Source organism: Pelodiscus sinensis, chromosome 14 (assembly GCF_049634645.1).
Source record: "Pelodiscus sinensis isolate JC-2024 chromosome 14, ASM4963464v1, whole genome shotgun sequence".
Classification (NCBI taxonomy): Eukaryota; Metazoa; Chordata; order Testudines; family Trionychidae; genus Pelodiscus; species Pelodiscus sinensis.
Genome location: NC_134724.1, coordinates 3575952 through 3595614, shown reverse-complemented (window position 1 = coordinate 3595614; position 19663 = coordinate 3575952). Strand labels below are relative to the sequence as shown.

The window sequence follows — 19663 nt, the reverse complement described above, 5'->3', positions numbered from 1 at the left end:
ATCTGTGCAAGCCTAGAACCCGGCATAAGGCTCTCTCTCCCTCTGGAAGCCAAGGCTTTGGGGGGGGGGGGGAGTGTCTGGGCTGGGGGTGGGGCGGGAATGAGTGGCCCTCCTGGCTGGGCTCTGTGAGGGTGGGGGCAGAGAAACAGGAACAGGGTTGTCGTGAGGGTTTCTTTAACTCTCTTCTCGTGGGAATTCTTGTGTGTGTGTCTGTATTGTTAGGGACGTAGTTGCTGACAGGTGTTATGAAATGAATTTCCAAAATAAAACTGGTGTGATAGTGTTATATTGACAAATAAAATGAGCAGAATTTTGCAGAATTTGAAGATCTTGTGCACAGCATTTTTAATGTTTTGCTGCAGAATGCCCCCAGGAGAAACTGCCTGTTGGGGAACCATGGGCCTACTCCAGGCTCCCCCCAAAGCCACCCGAGTTTATACTCCGATGCACGCTGAGCGTGGAGTTCCAGAGGCTTTCAACCAGAATTTGGCACGGGACACTCTTGAAAATGCCGCTAGACGCTTATCTGCATCTGTAGTTGCCTAAATATCTTTGAAATCTGGCCCCCAGTGTTCAATAGTGAGTAAAATCCATAATTCAACCATGACTTAGGCTAGTTGATTAAGAATTAATATTGTCAAGACACTGGAAGGAGCTACATCGAGTATCGAAGCAGGAGGAAAATCAGAGAATTACTCAGAGTACTAACAAAGTACCGTATTTTCCGGCGTATAAGGCTACTGGGCGTATAAGACGACCCCCTAATTTTTTAGTTAAAAGATAGGTTTTCGTCTTATACCCCAGCGCCCCTCCGCCTCTCCCCGGCTTTGCTCCTGGTGTCCCTGGTCTGCTGGAGACGGTCCCCAGCAGACCAGAGGCACCGGGAGGAAAGCCGCAGCAGCGGCAGGGTCCCGCGCCTCTGAGGCTTTGCCAGAGGCTTTGCCTGGGCTGCCCCGCCGCCTGTATACCCGGCGTATAAGACGACCCTCGATTTTTGGGGGATGTTTTTTAGCATCAAAAGTCGTCTTATACGCCGGAAAATACGGTACCCCAGACCTGAACGTTGGAATGCAGAATCTACTCCAATCTGGTGTTCTCTTGCTGCATACATCCATATAGAAAGGCTGAAGTCCATGTGGCAACCATGTGCAAGTCCACAAATGAGCCAAACTGCAATTGGTTTGGATTTGAAAGGCTTCGTAATGGATGGATGTAACCAAAAAATAAAACAAAGGGCCATGAGTTATCATGGCAGTGGCATGGGATCACATGGAATGAAAATGACAAGCATTTAAGGAGTGTGTGATATAATATACATTGCTTTAATATATTATGGAAAGCAGATATACTTTTGGCAGGTATAGTAGTTTAGAAAACGTATATTAAAAATTGCTATGGTTTTCTGTAACCTGATCACAGTACTTGTGTGATTGATTGTCTTTCAGTCTGTTATTAGCATTTGATGACAAAGTTATATCATTAATACTTTCCTCCAAAAATACTGCTGGTTTGGTCAACACTTAATATCTGGATTATGTCTTTTGGAAATGGCAACCTATTTGGACATCAGAGTAAAATAGCTTCTGTGCCCATTTCAGTTGGTGAAATTGCACTTTATTTCTATTGTACGATATTTCTTCTTAGCCATACAACCTTGCATTGCATTGTTCTCTTGGTACAGGAGGGACTGGGAGCAAAGTGGACTTTGCTGGCACAGACATCTTCATCTTTCCAGACTCTCAGAAAGGTCCTGATGACTCCTATTCCTCCAACAAAGGTAGCATCGCTCCACCTCCATCCAGCAGCTCCATGACGTCAGCTAAGAAATCAAAGCGATTATGGACACAACCAGCTCAAGAGCTGGAGTTGGAAAAAAGCACTTCCCCTCAGCCAAAGGTATTGATGACAATTCGATTTTGTTGTGTCGATTTTCAGTTCTGTGTTCATCAAAGGTTGCTTAAGACACAGTAGTGCACCACTGAATCAGGGCATTAGGGCCTAATCTAAAGCCAGCTGAAGTAAATAGAAAACCTTCCTCAAGCGCCCGTTTGCTAAGTGTCTCCTATAATTCTTGCATCGTTCATATAGGCAAATAGAATGTCTCACCTGCAGCTGTTGGAGAGTTTGCACCCGAGTCTTCAGTTATTACTGAGGCTTGATGGTCCTTGGCATCTATGATGTTTCCTTCCCTTTACATGCACCTGAATTACAGGACTGCATGCCAATCAGGGCTTGATGTTTTGCTTGACCTTTTAAGACTTCTGTGTCACTAGCATGCTGATGCATGCTGTGGCCCAGATGAGAAATGAAAAGAAGAAATAAAACAAGCTTGGTGAATCAGGCTAGGAAATTAGAAAGTATCAAATTCTAATTTCCTATTTTGAAATAGGAAATAACACTGCAAATAAGTTCCTTTAAATAAGTGAAGTTGGAACAAAAGCTAAATCTGGTGAACTGCGTGAAGTGTCCAGTGACGACAAAAGTTGTGGTAAAATACAGAAGTAGTGAGTTTTGGGAGCTGGGAGTGTTGATCTTGGCAAATGTGTAGGAAAGGATGTTTCCCATTTCTCAGGATTGATGGACATCTTATGAAGGAGATGATAATGTTGGAAAGCTGTTGTCAGAGAAATCATATAGAATTGGGATCAACTGAGCAAATCAGAGTTCCCATAGAGCTTTGTTTTATATATGATAACATCCAGCAGAGTTCCCCATAGCACCTAATATAGTCCTATAAAAATGTTAATAGTTTGAGTGACCTCTTAAGGCACTTTTCTGGTAATGAGTTTTAAGGTATGTACAGGCCAGCCTTTGTTCTCATGGGGTGAGCCTAGACTACAGGATTTTGTCGAAAAAAGTGGACTTTTGTTGACAAAACTATACCTGCGTTGTTGACGGCTTTGTCAATGGCTGTAAATCTCATTCTACGAGAAATAACACCTTTTGTCGACAGAGTTCTGTTGACAGAAGGCGTTATTGCATCTACACTGTCCTTTGCGTCTACACTGTCATGTCGACAAAGCGGCTTGCTTTGACGACAGAACTGGATGTAGTCTAGACACTCTTTGTCACAGAAGCTTTGTCGACAGTATCTGTTGACAAAACTTCTGTCGACAGAAGCCTGTAGCCTAGACATACCCATGATGTGTATATGTTAAGTCGATATAAGGAAAACATTTCTTGATCTGTAATTTCCTACAGTTGTGTGGTAAACGATAAAATGGTAGTATGTCTTATCCAGTAATTTATAAGTATCTGTAATTACTGTTAACGTGTGGCTGTGCTCTCTTTCCACAGAGCCCACCTATGGTGTCACCTCAGCCCTTGCAGAGTACATTTTTGGATTATGATCTAACTATTTACAATGGCACTATAGATCATAAGGCTCCAGACTTTGTGGCATTCAAACAGCACTTTTGTTTATCCTGGGGAGGTATTCTTTCTTTCTTGGAACATGTAGAGAAGCTTCTCAAGGACTATGCTGTACCCTTGGCTATAATAAAGACTAAGAACTTGTTAGAGCTCCTATCGGACTTTGAACTTAACCAGAGGCTGACCAGAGATGACCTTCTGTCAGTGATAAAGAACCGAACAACTGTGAAAAGGATCTTAAATCAACCTGGCCAGAGATACAAAGGGCAACATGGTACTGAAATGGCTGCCACAAAGATCCAAGCAACATGGAGGCGCTATAAGGCCAGAAAAGCCTACATCTATTACAGGCAGCAGCAGTGGGCATCAGGTGTGATTGCCATTTCTTGGCTCCTGCATAATCACATGGCACGTGTAAAAAAGACCCTGAAGGAATCACGTCAGAGACACCTGGAGAATTTTTACATCAGGGCCAAGGTGTGCTGTGCTGCCAGCTGCTACAGCAGCACTTCTTTTCTAAACATCTCTTGCTTGAGTAATCACAATAAGCTGTTTCCATTTTTTTCCCTTTAACCATACACTTGTCCGAGCATCATATTTCATCCTTCATCAGGGATTCAGCCTTTGTGGCTGCAGAATCTGTTGCAATTTTTCTATGGAAAATGTCCCTTCACTATGACTTTGGTAGTTCTGTCAGAAAATCAATGTTTTAACTGCATTACTGTAGCTCCCTATATATACCTTGTGGCAGTAAATTGGCTGGAAAAAAATCCCTCTCTTGTCTACATTGCTGTCACCACTTTGTCAGAAAGTATTTAAGTTTGTAGACAGCCTTTTAATTAGTGCTCACAATTTCATTTATGTTTGCTTTCTTTTTTTTCATTCATATTCTGTTAATTAAGTGAGCAGCCTCTAATCTTCCCCTGCCAGTAGCTTCATGTAGCCACCTAATTAAATTAATTGGGGAAGATGTTTTAAGTATGTAATTAAATCAATTAATATAATTTATGCCTGGCTTAACTGTACAGTGGAAAAACAGCTGAAGTTTGACTAGATGAATCCACTATAGCTTCCTGTCACTGATCAATGCTCTTCTTGATTTTTAGCATCTGGCAGCCAACTGGAATCGCATCAGGACCTCCAGGAGGACTATTATCCATATCCCATCATTAGGTATAACACTTTTGCCTGCAAATCTATCAGCAACCTCTATTACCCACCACATTATGACTCCTTGATTGAGTTCAAGGAAGGCCCCTTGTTTTATTCAAATTGGTCTCGGCAGGAAAATGTTCTCAACATGATGAGAGTAATAACACAGGGCCCTCGCTCGAAACGGCGTTTAATTTGGGGATTAAGCAAATAAAGTCATTATGTGGAGGCCGCTATTCAGTGGAGAGGTGATTTGCTGTAATTCGCTTTCATCTGTATGAAATGAACTAAAAAGTTGTATTCCCTCCCCCCCCCCGAAATAACAGATAATGTTTTCAGTCTTCTTTAATGATAGACGAATGTGTGCCTGTGTGTGTTGTTGCTGTTACAGCAGTAAGCCAGGGTATTGCTTGTACACTGATTTTAATCAAATGTGCAGTCAAAATGATAAGCTACATTCTCTGAAATTATTTAGTTCTAATTACGAGCAGATGGGATGCTTTATTTGCACCTAGGGCGCCTGAGCAAAAGGAAATGCTGTGTGAACAAGAATAATTAAGAAGTTGAATAGTGTTTTTTGCGCTTAAATAATCTGCAGTTTCATGTTAATTAGCACTAATGTAATTATTTAATTACATTTATGAATTGGGGAACTTAAAAGCTGTTTTCTGCAAAGCAGTAGCCAAGTGTAGTTGTTTAGAAATTACAGAATATGATTTCTTGGGAATTTCCAAAATGCACCAATAATCTCTTAAAACATGAATTGCTGTCAAAATGTTTGTGATTTGATTTATTTGCTATGCTTTCATAGCAAATTAATTGACCTTAGAGAGTTAGGATTTTATGAATTGAACTGGCTTAGATTTGAATTAATGAAAACTTGGCTAAGTTTTGTCTCTTTATATTTATAGAATATATATCCTTTTGATTTTCATGAGAAGTTAGTTTTGCACAATGCACATTATGTTTACATAAATGTATAGCCTATGAAACAATGTTTTTATTTGCACATTGATATTAAATTGTCACAAATTACTATACCAGATTTAATCGTGCATCAGAACTATAATTTGGAGCATGAAAATTTAAAGATAATATTTAAATTCCAGTGGTTTTAAACCCAATGAAAATGGGAATGGAGAGGGAGACCAGTTGTAGAAGGAAAACATTTGTTAATTATATCTGTAAATTCAAATGTCAGCAGTATTGCTAAGCAACAAATGGTTTTCAAGTTGTTTTCAAAATTTTGGTATCATAATAGATAAATATTAAAACCTCTTTTCTTTTTTAAAGTGAAATGTGCCTGATATTCAAATGTTTCTGTTACCTTCCAGCAAAATATACAAATATAATTCAAAATATTTTTAGGACTTCTTGATGACTTGTTTAAACTAAATAGGGAGTCCATTTTCATTTGGCATTTGACCTGATGCCTAGGCCTTATTCTGCAATTTATTGTATGCAGCAGCCTACATGCCTGTAAGAAGCTATAGGATTCAGGCTCTAGACAGGAATCTCCTCTCTTTAAAAGAATAAATAGGCTGTATTAGGTATATTTTTATTATGAGTTCAAATGTTTTCTTATATGTACACCTGGTAATTTTCTAACTATTAAATGAAGAAAATATTAAAATTATGTCAATCAAAATAGGGATTCTTATGGTATTGTAAGAAAAGTATATTCATGTTTATTACAGTAAATATATGCAATTGCATTGATACTTCTTTTACAGAATTCAGGTTTTTTAGATATATTTTGGATTCCTATTAGCATTTTGTTCATGTTGTAAATTAGCATAAAAGCTTTGTTCTTTTTTTCGTTTATAAGAGATTCAGACTGAAAACAGAATTTTAAAAAAAGTTGGGCTGCTTTTAAGATACGCAAATATAAAAGACCATAGCTGGAAGCTAAGCAGATTGACACTTAACAGACTTTTAAATATAACCTACATTTAAAAAACTGAAAACATGAAGGCTTTTCAGTTCTATGAACTAAGTCCCTTTCAAGTATTTAAAAAATAAAGCTGGAACAACCTGAAATTTTTAAATATTCCTCTTTGCATAGGTTTTGTTTTTCAAAAATATTTTCATAAGATTTTTCACCCATAACCAAGGCATTTCCATTTACTGTCATTGTAATTTATCAGATCTTCTCTGATTGTTATTTTTGCTCTGACAAGTACTATAATAATACGTGTTTTGAAAAACACTAATTACTTGTAGCCAAGATACCAAAGCAATTCCTCTTTTGTCGACTAATTGAGCATTGGAATAAATAAGCTTGATTACATGTTTACATGAGAGGCTACACTCCTCTTTGAACAAATAATATTCATTTCATAATCGGAAGATACAACGTATCTATAAAACATAATGACCCTACTCAACACTACTTACACATAATTCCAGCTGACTTCAACAGCGCAAAGAAATTGAGTCGTATGAACATAAGAATATGTCTAAGTAACCATAAACTTGGGACACAAGTGCTGAGCACCAAGAAGTTCATGTTTGACAAAGTCTTCTTCACTAGCAATATTTTTCCTTTCCCGTATAGTTGATTAAGACCGCCCCATTGAATTCCCATTGACTTCCTCGAAGCCAGGATTTCACTTGTGTCAAAGCCTGAATCACTTCTCATGCAGCTGGGACCCAACCAAAATTAGGCCACGTTCTTAACTCTGAATTTCTTTGCTTTTTTCAGCTTGAAGAACATTATAGGACCGTAACCCATTTGCTGCACATAACTAAAGGAACTATTAAATGAGATGATTGGTTAACAAGACACTGTCAGATTAAAAATCATAGTTCTGTAAGGAGCACATTTCTATGTTCATTTTACTAGTAACAAAGTCTTGTTTTATTAAAACTGGATTTTAAAAATACAATTTTAATTATTTAAACAGTTTGTTGCTCTTTGCATTTCCTCTTTGTTAGTATAGTGAAAACAGGCTAGTCAGTTTCACGTTTGATTAGAAATACTTTCTAGTTAATTTCACTTTCAAATTCTAATGCTTTACTACAGTGCTGCAATATGTCAGTTGCAAATACTGTAGGAGAATGGTTATTATTTTGATATAATTATTTTCATTGGGTGCTTTTAAGTTATAGAATTTTCTTTTAATTGTTTTTGCAAAAATTAAATTTGGGCCTAACTTTGACCTGATTCTAGGTCAAATTCCATTCATACTTGCACTAACATAATTTTTTTTCTTTAACATGTACTGCAAGTAAAAACGTTAATGGGCTGTAATTATCCACTGAGAATTTATCATTTTATTAAATTAATATGTGAATGTTAAAAATGTATAATTGCAGTAAGATATTCTAGTTCTGGAATTATGTTTTATCTTATCCCGAGAAGAGTCTCTTATTACAACACAAAGACACTGTGGACTTATTTCCTAATAACATTACTGCTCCACTCAATAACATTGCTCTGCAGAACTGTTTATAATATATAGTTATTGTGGCATCTCCTTTCCTTCTCTCCCTCCCTCCTCTCACTGCTGCCTCCCCATTTTAACCCCTTCTTACTGCTACATGAGAGTGTAATGCCTATGCAATACTCAGTCTTTTAGAAAATGGTGTTTCCATAAATACAAGTACTTTAAAGTAAATATGCCACATATATTGGACAAAATAGAGATATGTTTTAGCATATGTGCTCATTAAATTCCAGCTATCTTTCTTCCCTCTTTTTCTATAGGCAAAACCCCCCAAACCCCAATTTTCTTACACTGTTATGTTTTTGCCACCTCCCTGCTTCACGTCACTGCTTTTATTTTCAGACTCAATTTTGAAAAGTATTAAGGACTCTTTGTGGGGCGACAGGCACTAAAAAGGACCTGCAAAACATATGTAGAAAGGTTACTAGATCCTGGCAGGGGAAGAGTGAGAAGGGGAAGCAACATATTCCCTTTACCATTATATTCTACTTCTGTTTTCAGTAGAGCTCTGACTATCTTTTACCCCAGTGTAAATTAGGAGTAACTCCATTGACATCAATGTAGGTATGTTGGTGTGAAACTGATGTTAAAGAAGCAAATGCCTCTGTGTCCTTTTGGTACCATGACGACTCATTGCACTTGGAAATCCTCAGTTCTCACTCTAAGACATTGAGCTTTTCTGTAGTCCAGCTCAGCCATTGGCACATCATGGTTGATTGATGTGGAATGTGAGGGAATGTGCATATCACCAGCCTCTAATATGCTGCAGGTTTGGGAGTCCAAAATATCACCACATCACTGATTTTAACTCCAATTGGAAGTATTATTTACTCATGCTGTCAGGGTACACAACCCCAGGTTAGGCCTCCGACTCAAAAAGAGGATCTATGGTTATGGCTTGAGTTCATATTCAGAGATTCTGTAGTTGCAAAATTGCTTTAACATTTCAGACCCTTTAAAAAAACCAAACCCAGCTGTGCCCAGAGTTTTAGGAAGAGCTAAAATAAATGCATAACTGCACATATCAGAAGCGGAAGTGCACTGTTAACACGGAGATGTAAGCGTAATTTATATATACTAATTGTGGGCTGTTATAAAAAGGACAGTGATCAATTGTTCTCTATTTCTGGGGCTGGTGACTTACTTTGCTGGGCCCTGAGCAATGTGGGTGGAGGACAGAGAAAACTTGGCTCTGGATCCCCTGAAGGGGCAGGGGCCTCGAGTGGAAGGGGTGGGGCTAGAGCCGCCAGCTCTCAGCACCACTCAGACTGTGCCACGCCTCCTCTAATTCGCCCTCAATGCCACTCCCAAGTATTCTGCAGGGGGCTCCAGTAGTGATTTAAAGGACTCAGGGCTCTCTCTGCATCCCTCCCCCCACCGTTGGCAGCCTATCTATTGCCATTGAAAATTGGACAGGAAGTAATGGGATTAATCTGTAGCAAGAGAGATTTAGTCTAGATATTGTAGAAAACTTTTACTATAAGTTTATTTAAACTCTGATTCCAGAGAGAGACTGTGGAATCCCCATCATTCATGGTTTTTAAAAACAGGTTGGACAAAGACCATTTCAGGGGTTGGCCAGGTTTGCATTGTTCTGCCACAATGCAAGGGCTGGACTTGGTGACTTGGACCCTGTCCAGCTCTGCCTTTCTATGAGGCTGTGATACTGGTAAGTTGAAGAAAGCTGCAACAGGTGGATCAGAAAAAGGCTTTCATGAATAGTACCGCTCAGCAGCCAGGTGACAGGATTCACCATTGGTATAGCGAATGCTGTTAGCTGGAAGGTGCCTGGCATGCCTGGGGGTAAAATTGGAATTTTGTTATTGACGTCAATGGCATAAAGATGTCACACAATTTATTCATGACATGATGTGTCATTAGTATTTAGGTAGCTAATTTTAGAAAATTACATACTGTAGCTGGTATTTTTCATTTGCAGAACATCATCAATGTAAAAATTATTGAAATTTGTTCTATAGCGGAAAATTTAATATTTGCCGCTTAAAATAATGATGCATTTTCCAAATGACAACATTAAATATTTTCTTCCTAAATATGAAACTGTTTAGTTCATGGCAACCAATTTGTTTGTTTCCTGTGTCTAAAATTTAGTAATTATTAAGCCCCATAGTTAGTGGATTAGAAACATGAGCGGGTGTCAGGTACTTGGATTTTACTCCCTGCTCTATCGCTGATTTAGTGTATGATTTTGGGCTAATTATTTGATTTATCTGTGCCTAAGTTTTCCCTCACAGACCTTTGAGGCGGGTTGTAAAATTTAATTTTTCATGCGGTTGAGGCCAAGATTTTTCAGAAGCATCCACTAATTTGGAGTGCCTCAGTTGAGACCGACACTGAACAATGGTACCCTATTCACAACTGCTGTTTAAATTAATGGGTACTCAGGACCACTCAATAGGAAGCTCTGTGTCTCTCAGTTGAGGCACTGGACATTAGCAGTTGCCTTTAAGATGTTTGGACTAAATCTTTTAGAATTTAATTACTTGATATTTCCTTTGGGTCATTGCTTCTATGGATCATGCACATATGTTCAGGCTCAGAAAAGGCAACAAAAATGATTAGTGCTATGGAATGGGTGCCATATGAAGAGAGATTAAAAAGACTGGTACTTTTCATCTTAGAAAAGAGGAGACGAAGAGAGTTTATAAAGTCATGACTGGTGTGGAGAAAGTGAATAAGGAAAAGTTATTTACTCGTTCCCATAACATAAAAACTAGGGGTCACCAAATGAAATTAATTGGCAGCAGGTTTAAAACAAACAAAAGGAAATTTTTCTTCATACAGTGCACAATCAACCTGTGGAACTCCTTGCCAGAGGATGTTGTGAAGACCAGGACTCTTAACAGGATTTAAAAAAGAACTAGATAAATTCATGGAGGATCAGTCCATCGATGATTATTAGCAGGGCTCGCCGAGTGGCGGCGAGCCCTGCTCATCAGCCGTGTGGTTCTGTGCCGGCTCTTCCGTGGTGTAATCTACTAGCCACGGGTGAGTAGATTACACTATTTGTAGAGCCCTGGCTAACAGACAGGCTGAGTAGGAATGGTGTCCCTAGCTTCTGTCAGAGACTGGGAGTGGAGGAGAGAAATGGGATCACTTGCTGCTTCCCTATTGTGCTCACTCTCTCTGGAGCATCTGGCATTGGCCACTGTGGGCAGACAGGATACTGGGCTAGCTGGATCTTTGGTCTGACCCAGTATGGCTGTTCTTGTGTTCTTATGTATAGAACTACACTGACAAACTAAGAATGTTGCTGGTTAGTCATGGCTAATTTTCTTACCAAAAGCAAATTCCTTATAATAAAAGGTGAAATAGCAGTACTCTGTATAAATCTATTAATACTGTTATCTTACTAATATTTAATATTTTAGAATTTAGGCAAATTTTAATCAGACCACGTGGTTAGCCATGTTCAGATGTATGGAAAACTTAACATCTTAATGTCACCCGATCTTGTTAACAGACCACTTCAGAGTCTACATTAAACACTGGGTATTAGGTCACACATCCTATTGATTTAATGACAACTGTCTCTGCTGGCAATTGATCTGATGTTTTTATTAGAATCTTTTTCTAGCCGGTTCATTTAGAATTAGCTACATTTTAAAATCTCTGAAATTAAAGATTATAGTCACTATAAACATGTCATTTAGAGGAGCATTTTAGAAGGTGAGGGAATAATCAGAAACCTGCCCTTCAGAAAGATAATCCTAGCCCACACAGACTGTTAGTCATCCAGACATTACATCCTCTGAAACAGAGTGATCAGATATCAATGAGATTGTATTCTAGGTGTCTTTTGTAATTATTCATTTTTGGTTGCTTTTTATCTTTGTTTGAAGAACAATGTGCTAATGGAATAGACTGCTTGATCGGAAGGTGAACTTACTTTTCTCTACGGCTTTAAAAACTATAACGTGCGCAAACCCAAATAAAATACACATAAAAATGTACTTTTGGGATTATAAAGCACTACAGGTTTTAATACTGAAGTCCTTATTTAAAAATCTCATCACACACAGGCATGATGCTGCTCCTGTCCATTAACGAAAATAGCTAATTAAATTCACACACATGATTCTATGTTTGTTTAGTTGATAAAACACTTCTTTCAGAATGCCTCCACCAAGAAGAGTCTTAACAAACAAGAGGATTGAAAAACTTTTGTAGGAATGCCAGGTTTGAAAGGTTAAATGCCTCACTTCTACAGTTCCTAAAAATATAGTCACATTAGAGGGAGGCATGAGGATATTTTAGGTTCAACAACTTAAGAGGCCCTAAGTCGAAATTTATATTTTTCTGAAAATTGGCATAGCATAAAAAATACCTGCTCAGTGGGGCTTCTGCTAGTACTAAACATTAGCTGCGTTTGTTTATTTTAATTTATTTTGATTGATTGAGTCTCTTTGGTGCATGGGTTTTCTTTAGTGCTCAGTTCCAGCAAATTCTTACTTCAGACTAGAAGGTGTTTTGCTTAAATTTGGCTGTCAGACAAGAATGAATCTGAAATACTGTTTTTAAAATATTGCATGGGAGCTATGGATTCTAAAACCTAATAAATGACACTTTTGGAATTTGAGCATATTCTGCATTTCTCACAATGCATGGAACTTCCGTCCTTGCATGTCACAAAACCTCAGTGCGCTTGCATGATCCTGGTTCTGGGAGTTTTATGGCATTAGTAAAAGAAATAAAATAATAAAAATAAATAGATTGAAGCTTTAGTAGCAGAATCAGCTTCTTAGCATGCTTTTTATTGGCCTAATTCTCCTTCCAGTTATATCAGCAGCAGTTTTGTGTTTAATTTGAATAGGAACAGAGTTGTGCTCTGCGTTTGCATTTCAAAATATTTCTTTAAAATAAATAAGGATTTAATTCTTATGGGTAGAATAACTACAAAATACATTTTAAACAATGATTTTCAAAGGAAAAATGTAATTAGCTTATCTAAAATCTTATCTCTTTGAAAGATATATGAGGATTTTTATTAATAGATGTTGGTAACTTATTTTCTTTTTAGGGTATTCCCAGTGTATTCGCAAAGCTGCTCCTGATTTTGCTCTTCAGCAGAACTTGCAGATGGGGAGACTGTGTGACATACTAGGTATAGTAAGAGCAGTCAGCTGCCTACATTTTTGTTGTTTTTCTCCTATTTTTAAAGAAAAGCACATGGATGGGGGGACTTTTTTGCTGTAATAATCTTGAATGCAGAGAGTATTGAAATGCAAAAGCACTTTTCTGTAGCTGATTGCCCTCTATGCCATTTGCTGCTCTCTGAGATTTTCATAAGAGGAACATACTTGCTATTCTTGATTCTGCAGTGAACTAAGGCTCTGATTCTGCACAGTGCTGAGCATTTCTTGGCAGACCGGGAGCTTAGCACTCTACAGAACTGACTAATAATTAGGCAGTGCCAGTTATGCATTCAGAATCATGCTAGGAGAGAAGATGGGGGGGAAGAGTAAGCCTTTATTTAAACCATTTGTTTAAAATTAGCAAATGAAGTAAGAAACATAGATCTGAAAGTTTTCCCAGCATGACAGTTCTTCTTTAAGCAAGGCAATGAAGGATATTAATTTGTCAATAACCAACTTTGTTGGCTCCCTGGAATGACACGCTTTACATGATTCATATATATTTCATTGTCATTATTATTTCATAAATGCCATTTAGTAACTTTGTAACAAAAATGTTAGATCCAGAAATTTACAGTAGCCTAAAATAATAATGTAATTGCCTTTATATATTATCTAGGCACTAATGTTGTTTTTCCATAATACAGTTGGTTTTTATTTTTTGGAGGGTTTTTTAATGATACATTAGTTACATCTACATTGTTTGTTCAAAACTGAAAGGGAGAATGTTAATGAGTTGTATAGGAGTCAGCCTTAATGATCGAACGGTTTCTTCTCACCTTCATATCTGCAAACATGAAAATTGCATTTCCATCAGAGAATTTTGTACTTAGCAATAAATAGCCTAGAAATAAATCCTAAGATTACAACTGAAGGCACTTAGAGAGATTTTTCATTTTGTTCTTTTTTTCCCCATTCATTTACTTTGTGCATTTGACAGCACTTTGGGTGTACCATGTGGTCTGCATGAACACATTTACCAGAAACAGCAGCAGCAAAGTTGCAATTGAAACTGAATAAGCAGCAGACAAGTGGTGTAGACAGAAGGAAAGTGGAGGAGGCAAAGGAGGTTCTGAGAATATTGAGTGATTTCACTTAATTTCCTCCCTCCCCCCATCCTAAAAAGGCCCCAAAAGATCTTGGTAGCTGTTGCAGGGGTAGTCTTAGCAGTGTTTAATTCAGCCTTGCAAAATTCTGCTCACTCACTGTACCCTGCCCTGAGCAGGTAACTTTCCGATAGGCTATGTCTACACTTACAGGGGTTTTGTGCAAAAGCAGCCGGTTTAGCGCAAAAACCCGCTGAGCATCCATATCTCAAATGTGTTTGCACAAAAAAACTACAGTCAATGGACAGAACAGAGGGCTTTTTGCGGGGTAGGTATACCTCCTTCTACAAGGCATAACTCCTTTTTGCGCAAGAGTTCTTGTGCAAAAAGGTGTGTGTAGATGCTCAACAAGAGTTTCTTGTGCAAAAAGAACCTATCGCAAAAAGCACAGGTGCTCTGATGGCCATTCTGTGAATGGCAATCCGAACTTTCTTGCACAAGAGTGTCCATGCAGTGTGGACACTCTCTTGTGTAAAAGCACATTGCTTTTGCGATGTGCTTTTGAGGTGTGAACGCGCTTTTGCACAAGAAGTTTTTGCGGAAGATCTCTTCCGAAAAAAGCTTTTTGAGCAAAAACCTTGCAGTATAGACAAAACCATAGGGTATTAGCAGGGCTCGACAAATCCACTTATCTACTCTCCCGGTGCGAGTAGATTTCAGCCAGTTGCCCCGTTCACCAGTGGTTCGTGCATGCGCAGGGTGGGGCTGGCGAGTGGTTTTCGCCGCGATCGTCGAGCCCTGTTCATTAGCTTTTTCATTGTCACAGCGAGGGCGGGTGAGCAGTTTATGCACCCTGGCTGGCAAATTTTCAAGAGTGACTGAAAGTGATATTGAGTATTGACCAAAGGTCAAATGGACTGTTATCTTCATTGTAATTACTTTTTGAAATAATGTGATCATGAATTTTGTGCATTCGTACATATGGGCGCAATCAAAGCTTAGATTATGAGCTAGCTCCTCAGTTTGTGTTATTTTTTATGCAACAGCTGAACACTCTGTGTGGTTTTTTTTTAACAGGTGGTGTTTTCAAAGCAAAGTAAATGAGTGGACTATTTTATTTCGAGTCTTGGTTTTCCTTCTTACCACATTTACCCCTAGATATGGTAGCTTCACCTTCTTATATTTTCCCTTGCCGTAATAATAATCACTGTTGGTACTTGTAGGGCTCAGTCTAGTTTCTGGACAAGACAATTGACTTCAATGGGAATTGGCTCAGACCATGATAGTGCTTTTTTTTATTATTTGTAGGTCTCAGAGTGCTTTTCACAGCATCACACTGGGTTGATGTTCTGAGGCCTGTTAACTCATCAATGTCTAGTATTAATGTTTTAGAAAAAAACCACACTGGGTCAAATTTTCCAAAATGGCATCTCCAGTCGCGTGGCGTTTTTTTCACACCTAAGTGTTTGGACATACAGCTTTTCACACCAACTTGTTTTACATGCATCCACGTAGATTTGGTATTTCACAATCCAATCGGCTCACCCGTTTGTTCTGCAGAAGTTAATATTGCCCTCATGCTTTGAGCATTTACATGGAAGGGGCGAGGATAGGAGCAGGCCATGCAGAATCGAAGCAGCGTATGAAATTGCAGTTTCATCAGCTTTCAGGAATTAATAGCACACTTTTATCACTTACTGAAGCTAATGGGATACATGTTTAAAGCAGTGCATAATTCCCATTGATGTTAATATGAGTTGTGCTACCCAATCCCCTGGCAGTGCTTTGGAAATTTTGCCTCCAATGTGTTCTGCAGATTTAATTCCGAAAACTAGCTATTTCTTTGGGTTAGTGACCTGTCTTCAGAGAAATGCTGAAGTACAGAAAAGCAGGTAAAGCAGTAAGATTTGGGAATTACAATTCTCATTTTATTTCCAGTATGCTTTTAAGGATGCTGTCTGTTAGCAAATGGTCAGGAATCATCAGCTGTCAGTTCACAATGGAGTTTACCTTTCTACGTATAATGAACATTGTGCCCATTTGTTTTAGATGCCAACGTGGACGTCATCTACATCTGCCCCCTTCATCTAAGTGAGGAGTTACTGCAGTATTACAATAAACTCCTGGGTCTGCAGGCAGCTGTTAGATCTGGGAACCCTGAGGACATGGGTGACCTGCAGGACAGGTTCAAAATTCTCACCCCTGAAGCTATAAACAGCTTCCCTGTGAGTTTGTCTTCTAATTACTACAGCTTGAGGGATGCAGTAAAATTAAATTGGAAATTTTATAACGTGTAACGCTCTGGTACCCATCAGTGAAATATTATTGCAAGTTTAAGAGCTTTACTGATTAGACCACTAGTTAGACTGTGGGAAATAAATATCCCAGTTTAGTTTTATAGACTTAGTTGAGGAAGTCTTATCCCATTGTCTGAGGGCTGGTGTCTATTCTAAATATTTGTCTGGGACTTAGAATTTGGTAGATTTATAATGCTAAGGAAAGCGTAACAATAAAAACATTTCTATCGCTCAGATTGTAGCTGCTTATAGCTGAACAGCCATTCATGTATTCATTCCTCAAGAGTATTGATTGCAGTGGAATCCAATTTAAAACTTTTTTTAAGTGTGTGGAACTTTAAATGTGTTTAATTTAGATTTTGTAGTAATATTAGCTTTGAACTTAGGCCAATTTAAACCCAAACCCTGGAACATAGTCTGAGAAGAAACATGAACTTAATGAAGGGACAGCATGATTTAGGTTATATATATATATGAGAGAGAGAGAGAGAGAGAGCTGAAATCAGTAGTTTCAAAGGATATTTTGTTACTGCAGCATGTCAATTTGTTGGCTTTCAGATGTTAGTTCTATTATTAGACCCCAAACCAGCAGTTTTTTATGCATGTTCTTAAATCCATTTCTGTTTGATCAGACACCTAAGTACATGCTTAATTTTAAGCACATGCCTAAAATGAAGCACATGCTTAAGTGCTTTGTTGAACAGAGATGGGTTGCTGAGTCAGGGCCATAATTGTGCCTGCTATTTCCATGGTAGTTAAGAGACGTCTTCTTAAGTTTATGTACAACGTGCCTTAGGTGGTACACGACCAGAATTCATCACCAAATTTGATCTGCTGGTTGGAGCATTACTTCCCCGACCTGGGCCAAGTGCTGCTGGGAGTGCGACATGAATACAGAGGCATGCCCCACACAGATGAGTGAATTACATAGGTTTGACTAGATTTTTCTATGTGTTCTGAAGTTAGCGGGCACCAAAATAGTATTAGTCACTTTTCACATGGTTCTGCTGTTCATCGGCAAGTCCTCTGTCCAAACTCAGCGTGACATGAATGGGAACAATCCTATGCCAAAAGTTCAACCTTTGTGAATCTGCTTGTACAAGAACAGATTTTGGCTGGTCCTTTATCGTCTAAAGTAAAAAATTTTGGATATTAAATCCACCCCGTGAATCAGGCTTTGGTTTTATTCTTGTTTGTTTAAGTGTATTTAACTTTCAAAGTCAGCTATGATCCAGTGTAGGATTTTTTATATGGAACTTTTTCAGAGTGGATATCAGAGTCTGCCCCCACTGGAGTGCTAAGGTGTGTGGTTCAGCTTTAAGGAGCGTTTACAGAAAATTGTGCAAGAGGAAATTTTGAAAGTCTCTATATTATGAGCCGATACCGTATGTTGAGGCCCCATGGAAAGCACCATTCCGATGAATGCAAGATACTTTGAATTATTAATGCTTTCAATGGGCTTTTGAAGGGGTTATTATGGGATATCTGCCACATCTTAGGTCCTAGTGAAAACAGCTGTATTGATTTTAGTATGGAGGCATCCTGACAGAGAATCTGCCTTTCTTATTGCAGCACAACACCAGTGACTTCAGTAGTTGTGAGTTCAGTGAGTGTTTTGCCTGCGTAGAGTACTAATTGACACCTTCTGAGGTTTGTTCTAGGTACCTTTCTTTCAGTTCATGAGAGTAAAGTCTTTGCTCATTGTACTTAAATTTACCTCAAAGTATCCTCAAAGTACCGGAGTATAGATTGAAATGAAGGAGTCTGTCCCAGCTCTGGCAGTACAAAGCAACCTTAATACTGACTTGATCCACTATGTGGGGATGCTGGTGTAGGGGAAATCACGGGGTGGTGATAACTGTATGCAAGTGCTGTGCCACCACCTCTGAGCCCAATCCTCTGCCTGAGGGACACGGCCCAAGAAAGAAGGGTGCATGGTCCAAACAAGCTTGTGCTCTGGCAAACCCCTGTTACTACCATGAGCCATTGGGGAATCGCTGCAGCCAGGTAAAATGGAAAGCATCCCAGAGACCGCTCTAAATTGTGGTATTCTTCAATTGGCCTCAGACTTGAGTGGTTTCGTACCACCTCTGCTCACCACTTTGAGTCTGATGCCAAGCTGAGCTTATCTGGACTCAAGGGCCTAGCTGTGGAGGCCTTGAAACAAGCCAGCACCGGTGATGATAAAACAAATGACCTTTTCCTCAGCTTAGCAGTGATTGTTTCTGTGTTATTCCCCGTTGGAATCCTGAGGATTCCTCACATCCCTTTGCTTCTACATTCTCTCCCCCTCAGCACCTCCGGTCATGGCTATCACCTCACTATCTGAGGCGGAATGAACTAGATTTCACGCCGTGTAGCCTGCACTCCTTAATTAACTGTAGAAGCTGTTATTGAGAGACACCTTCCCCCTCAGCAAATCTTTTCCTTGCATCACCACTCCTGGCTCTAGGGAACAAGTGACCGGGACAGGAAATTGAACCTGGGTCAGTCAGACTGGCCTTTTTCTTCTGGTTTCATGCTGCTGTTCATGGGCGGGGAAATACAAATGTCACTTGACAGAACTTCAAGAATGTGCTTTCAAACTGGAATAAAGCAAGGAAACTCGGGTATATTGGTTTGTTAGTGACTCTCCTGCTAGTTATGCCTCCCAAGATCCTCTCTGCTCCTGCTGGAACTTTGAGGATCGCCCCATATCTCTGATTTATATCCCACATCTCTCCAATTGGGGCTGCCAACTTTACAAAGAGCCTTGCACACTATTTGGGCACTGCTTCCCCATTTGGCTAGAGAGTTTCCTGACATGAGGCCTTCTTTCCCTTCACTTCTGGGGCCTGAGAATGGTACTTCCACAATACTCCTTCCCCAGACACCAGGTCCAAGATCTATACTTCATAGCTTTTAAGACCCCCAGTCAGGAAAGCACTTAAGCATATGTTTAAGTCCATCCCTATTAAGGACAGCATTTAAGCATGCATTGAAGACACTGGAATGCTTCCCAAAACTGGTGGATGAAATTTCATTGTAAAAAAACCTTCCTTCCTGATAGGATTGTAGAACATTATCTTCATTCTTGTGTAGTAGCAATCTGTGACCTGTTAAATGCCTGTTGCGCTGTTCTGTGCACAACATCCATCACTGTCTTGCTCACTTTCAGAAGGTACCTTGACAGCTCCAGTGAAGTAACATAC

The 19663-nt window shown here is 39.1% G+C and overlaps 1 protein-coding gene across 5 annotated transcripts in view; it reads left to right on the top strand.

Annotated features, from left to right (window-relative positions):
• The window catches only part of IQCH (IQ motif containing H), a 133054-nt gene that overhangs the window by 29519 nt on the left and 83872 nt on the right, over window positions 1-19663 (top strand). For all 5 annotated transcript variants that reach the window (XM_075896865.1, XM_075896862.1, XM_075896864.1 and 2 more), the window contains 5 exons: window positions 1682-1896; window positions 3298-3849; window positions 4479-4545; window positions 13015-13098; window positions 16225-16400. In XM_075896865.1, the coding sequence (XP_075752980.1) occupies window positions 1682-1896; window positions 3298-3849; window positions 4479-4545; window positions 13015-13098; window positions 16225-16400 (1094 nt within the window). The remainder of the gene's footprint in view (window positions 1-1681; window positions 1897-3297; window positions 3850-4478; window positions 4546-13014; window positions 13099-16224; window positions 16401-19663) is intronic.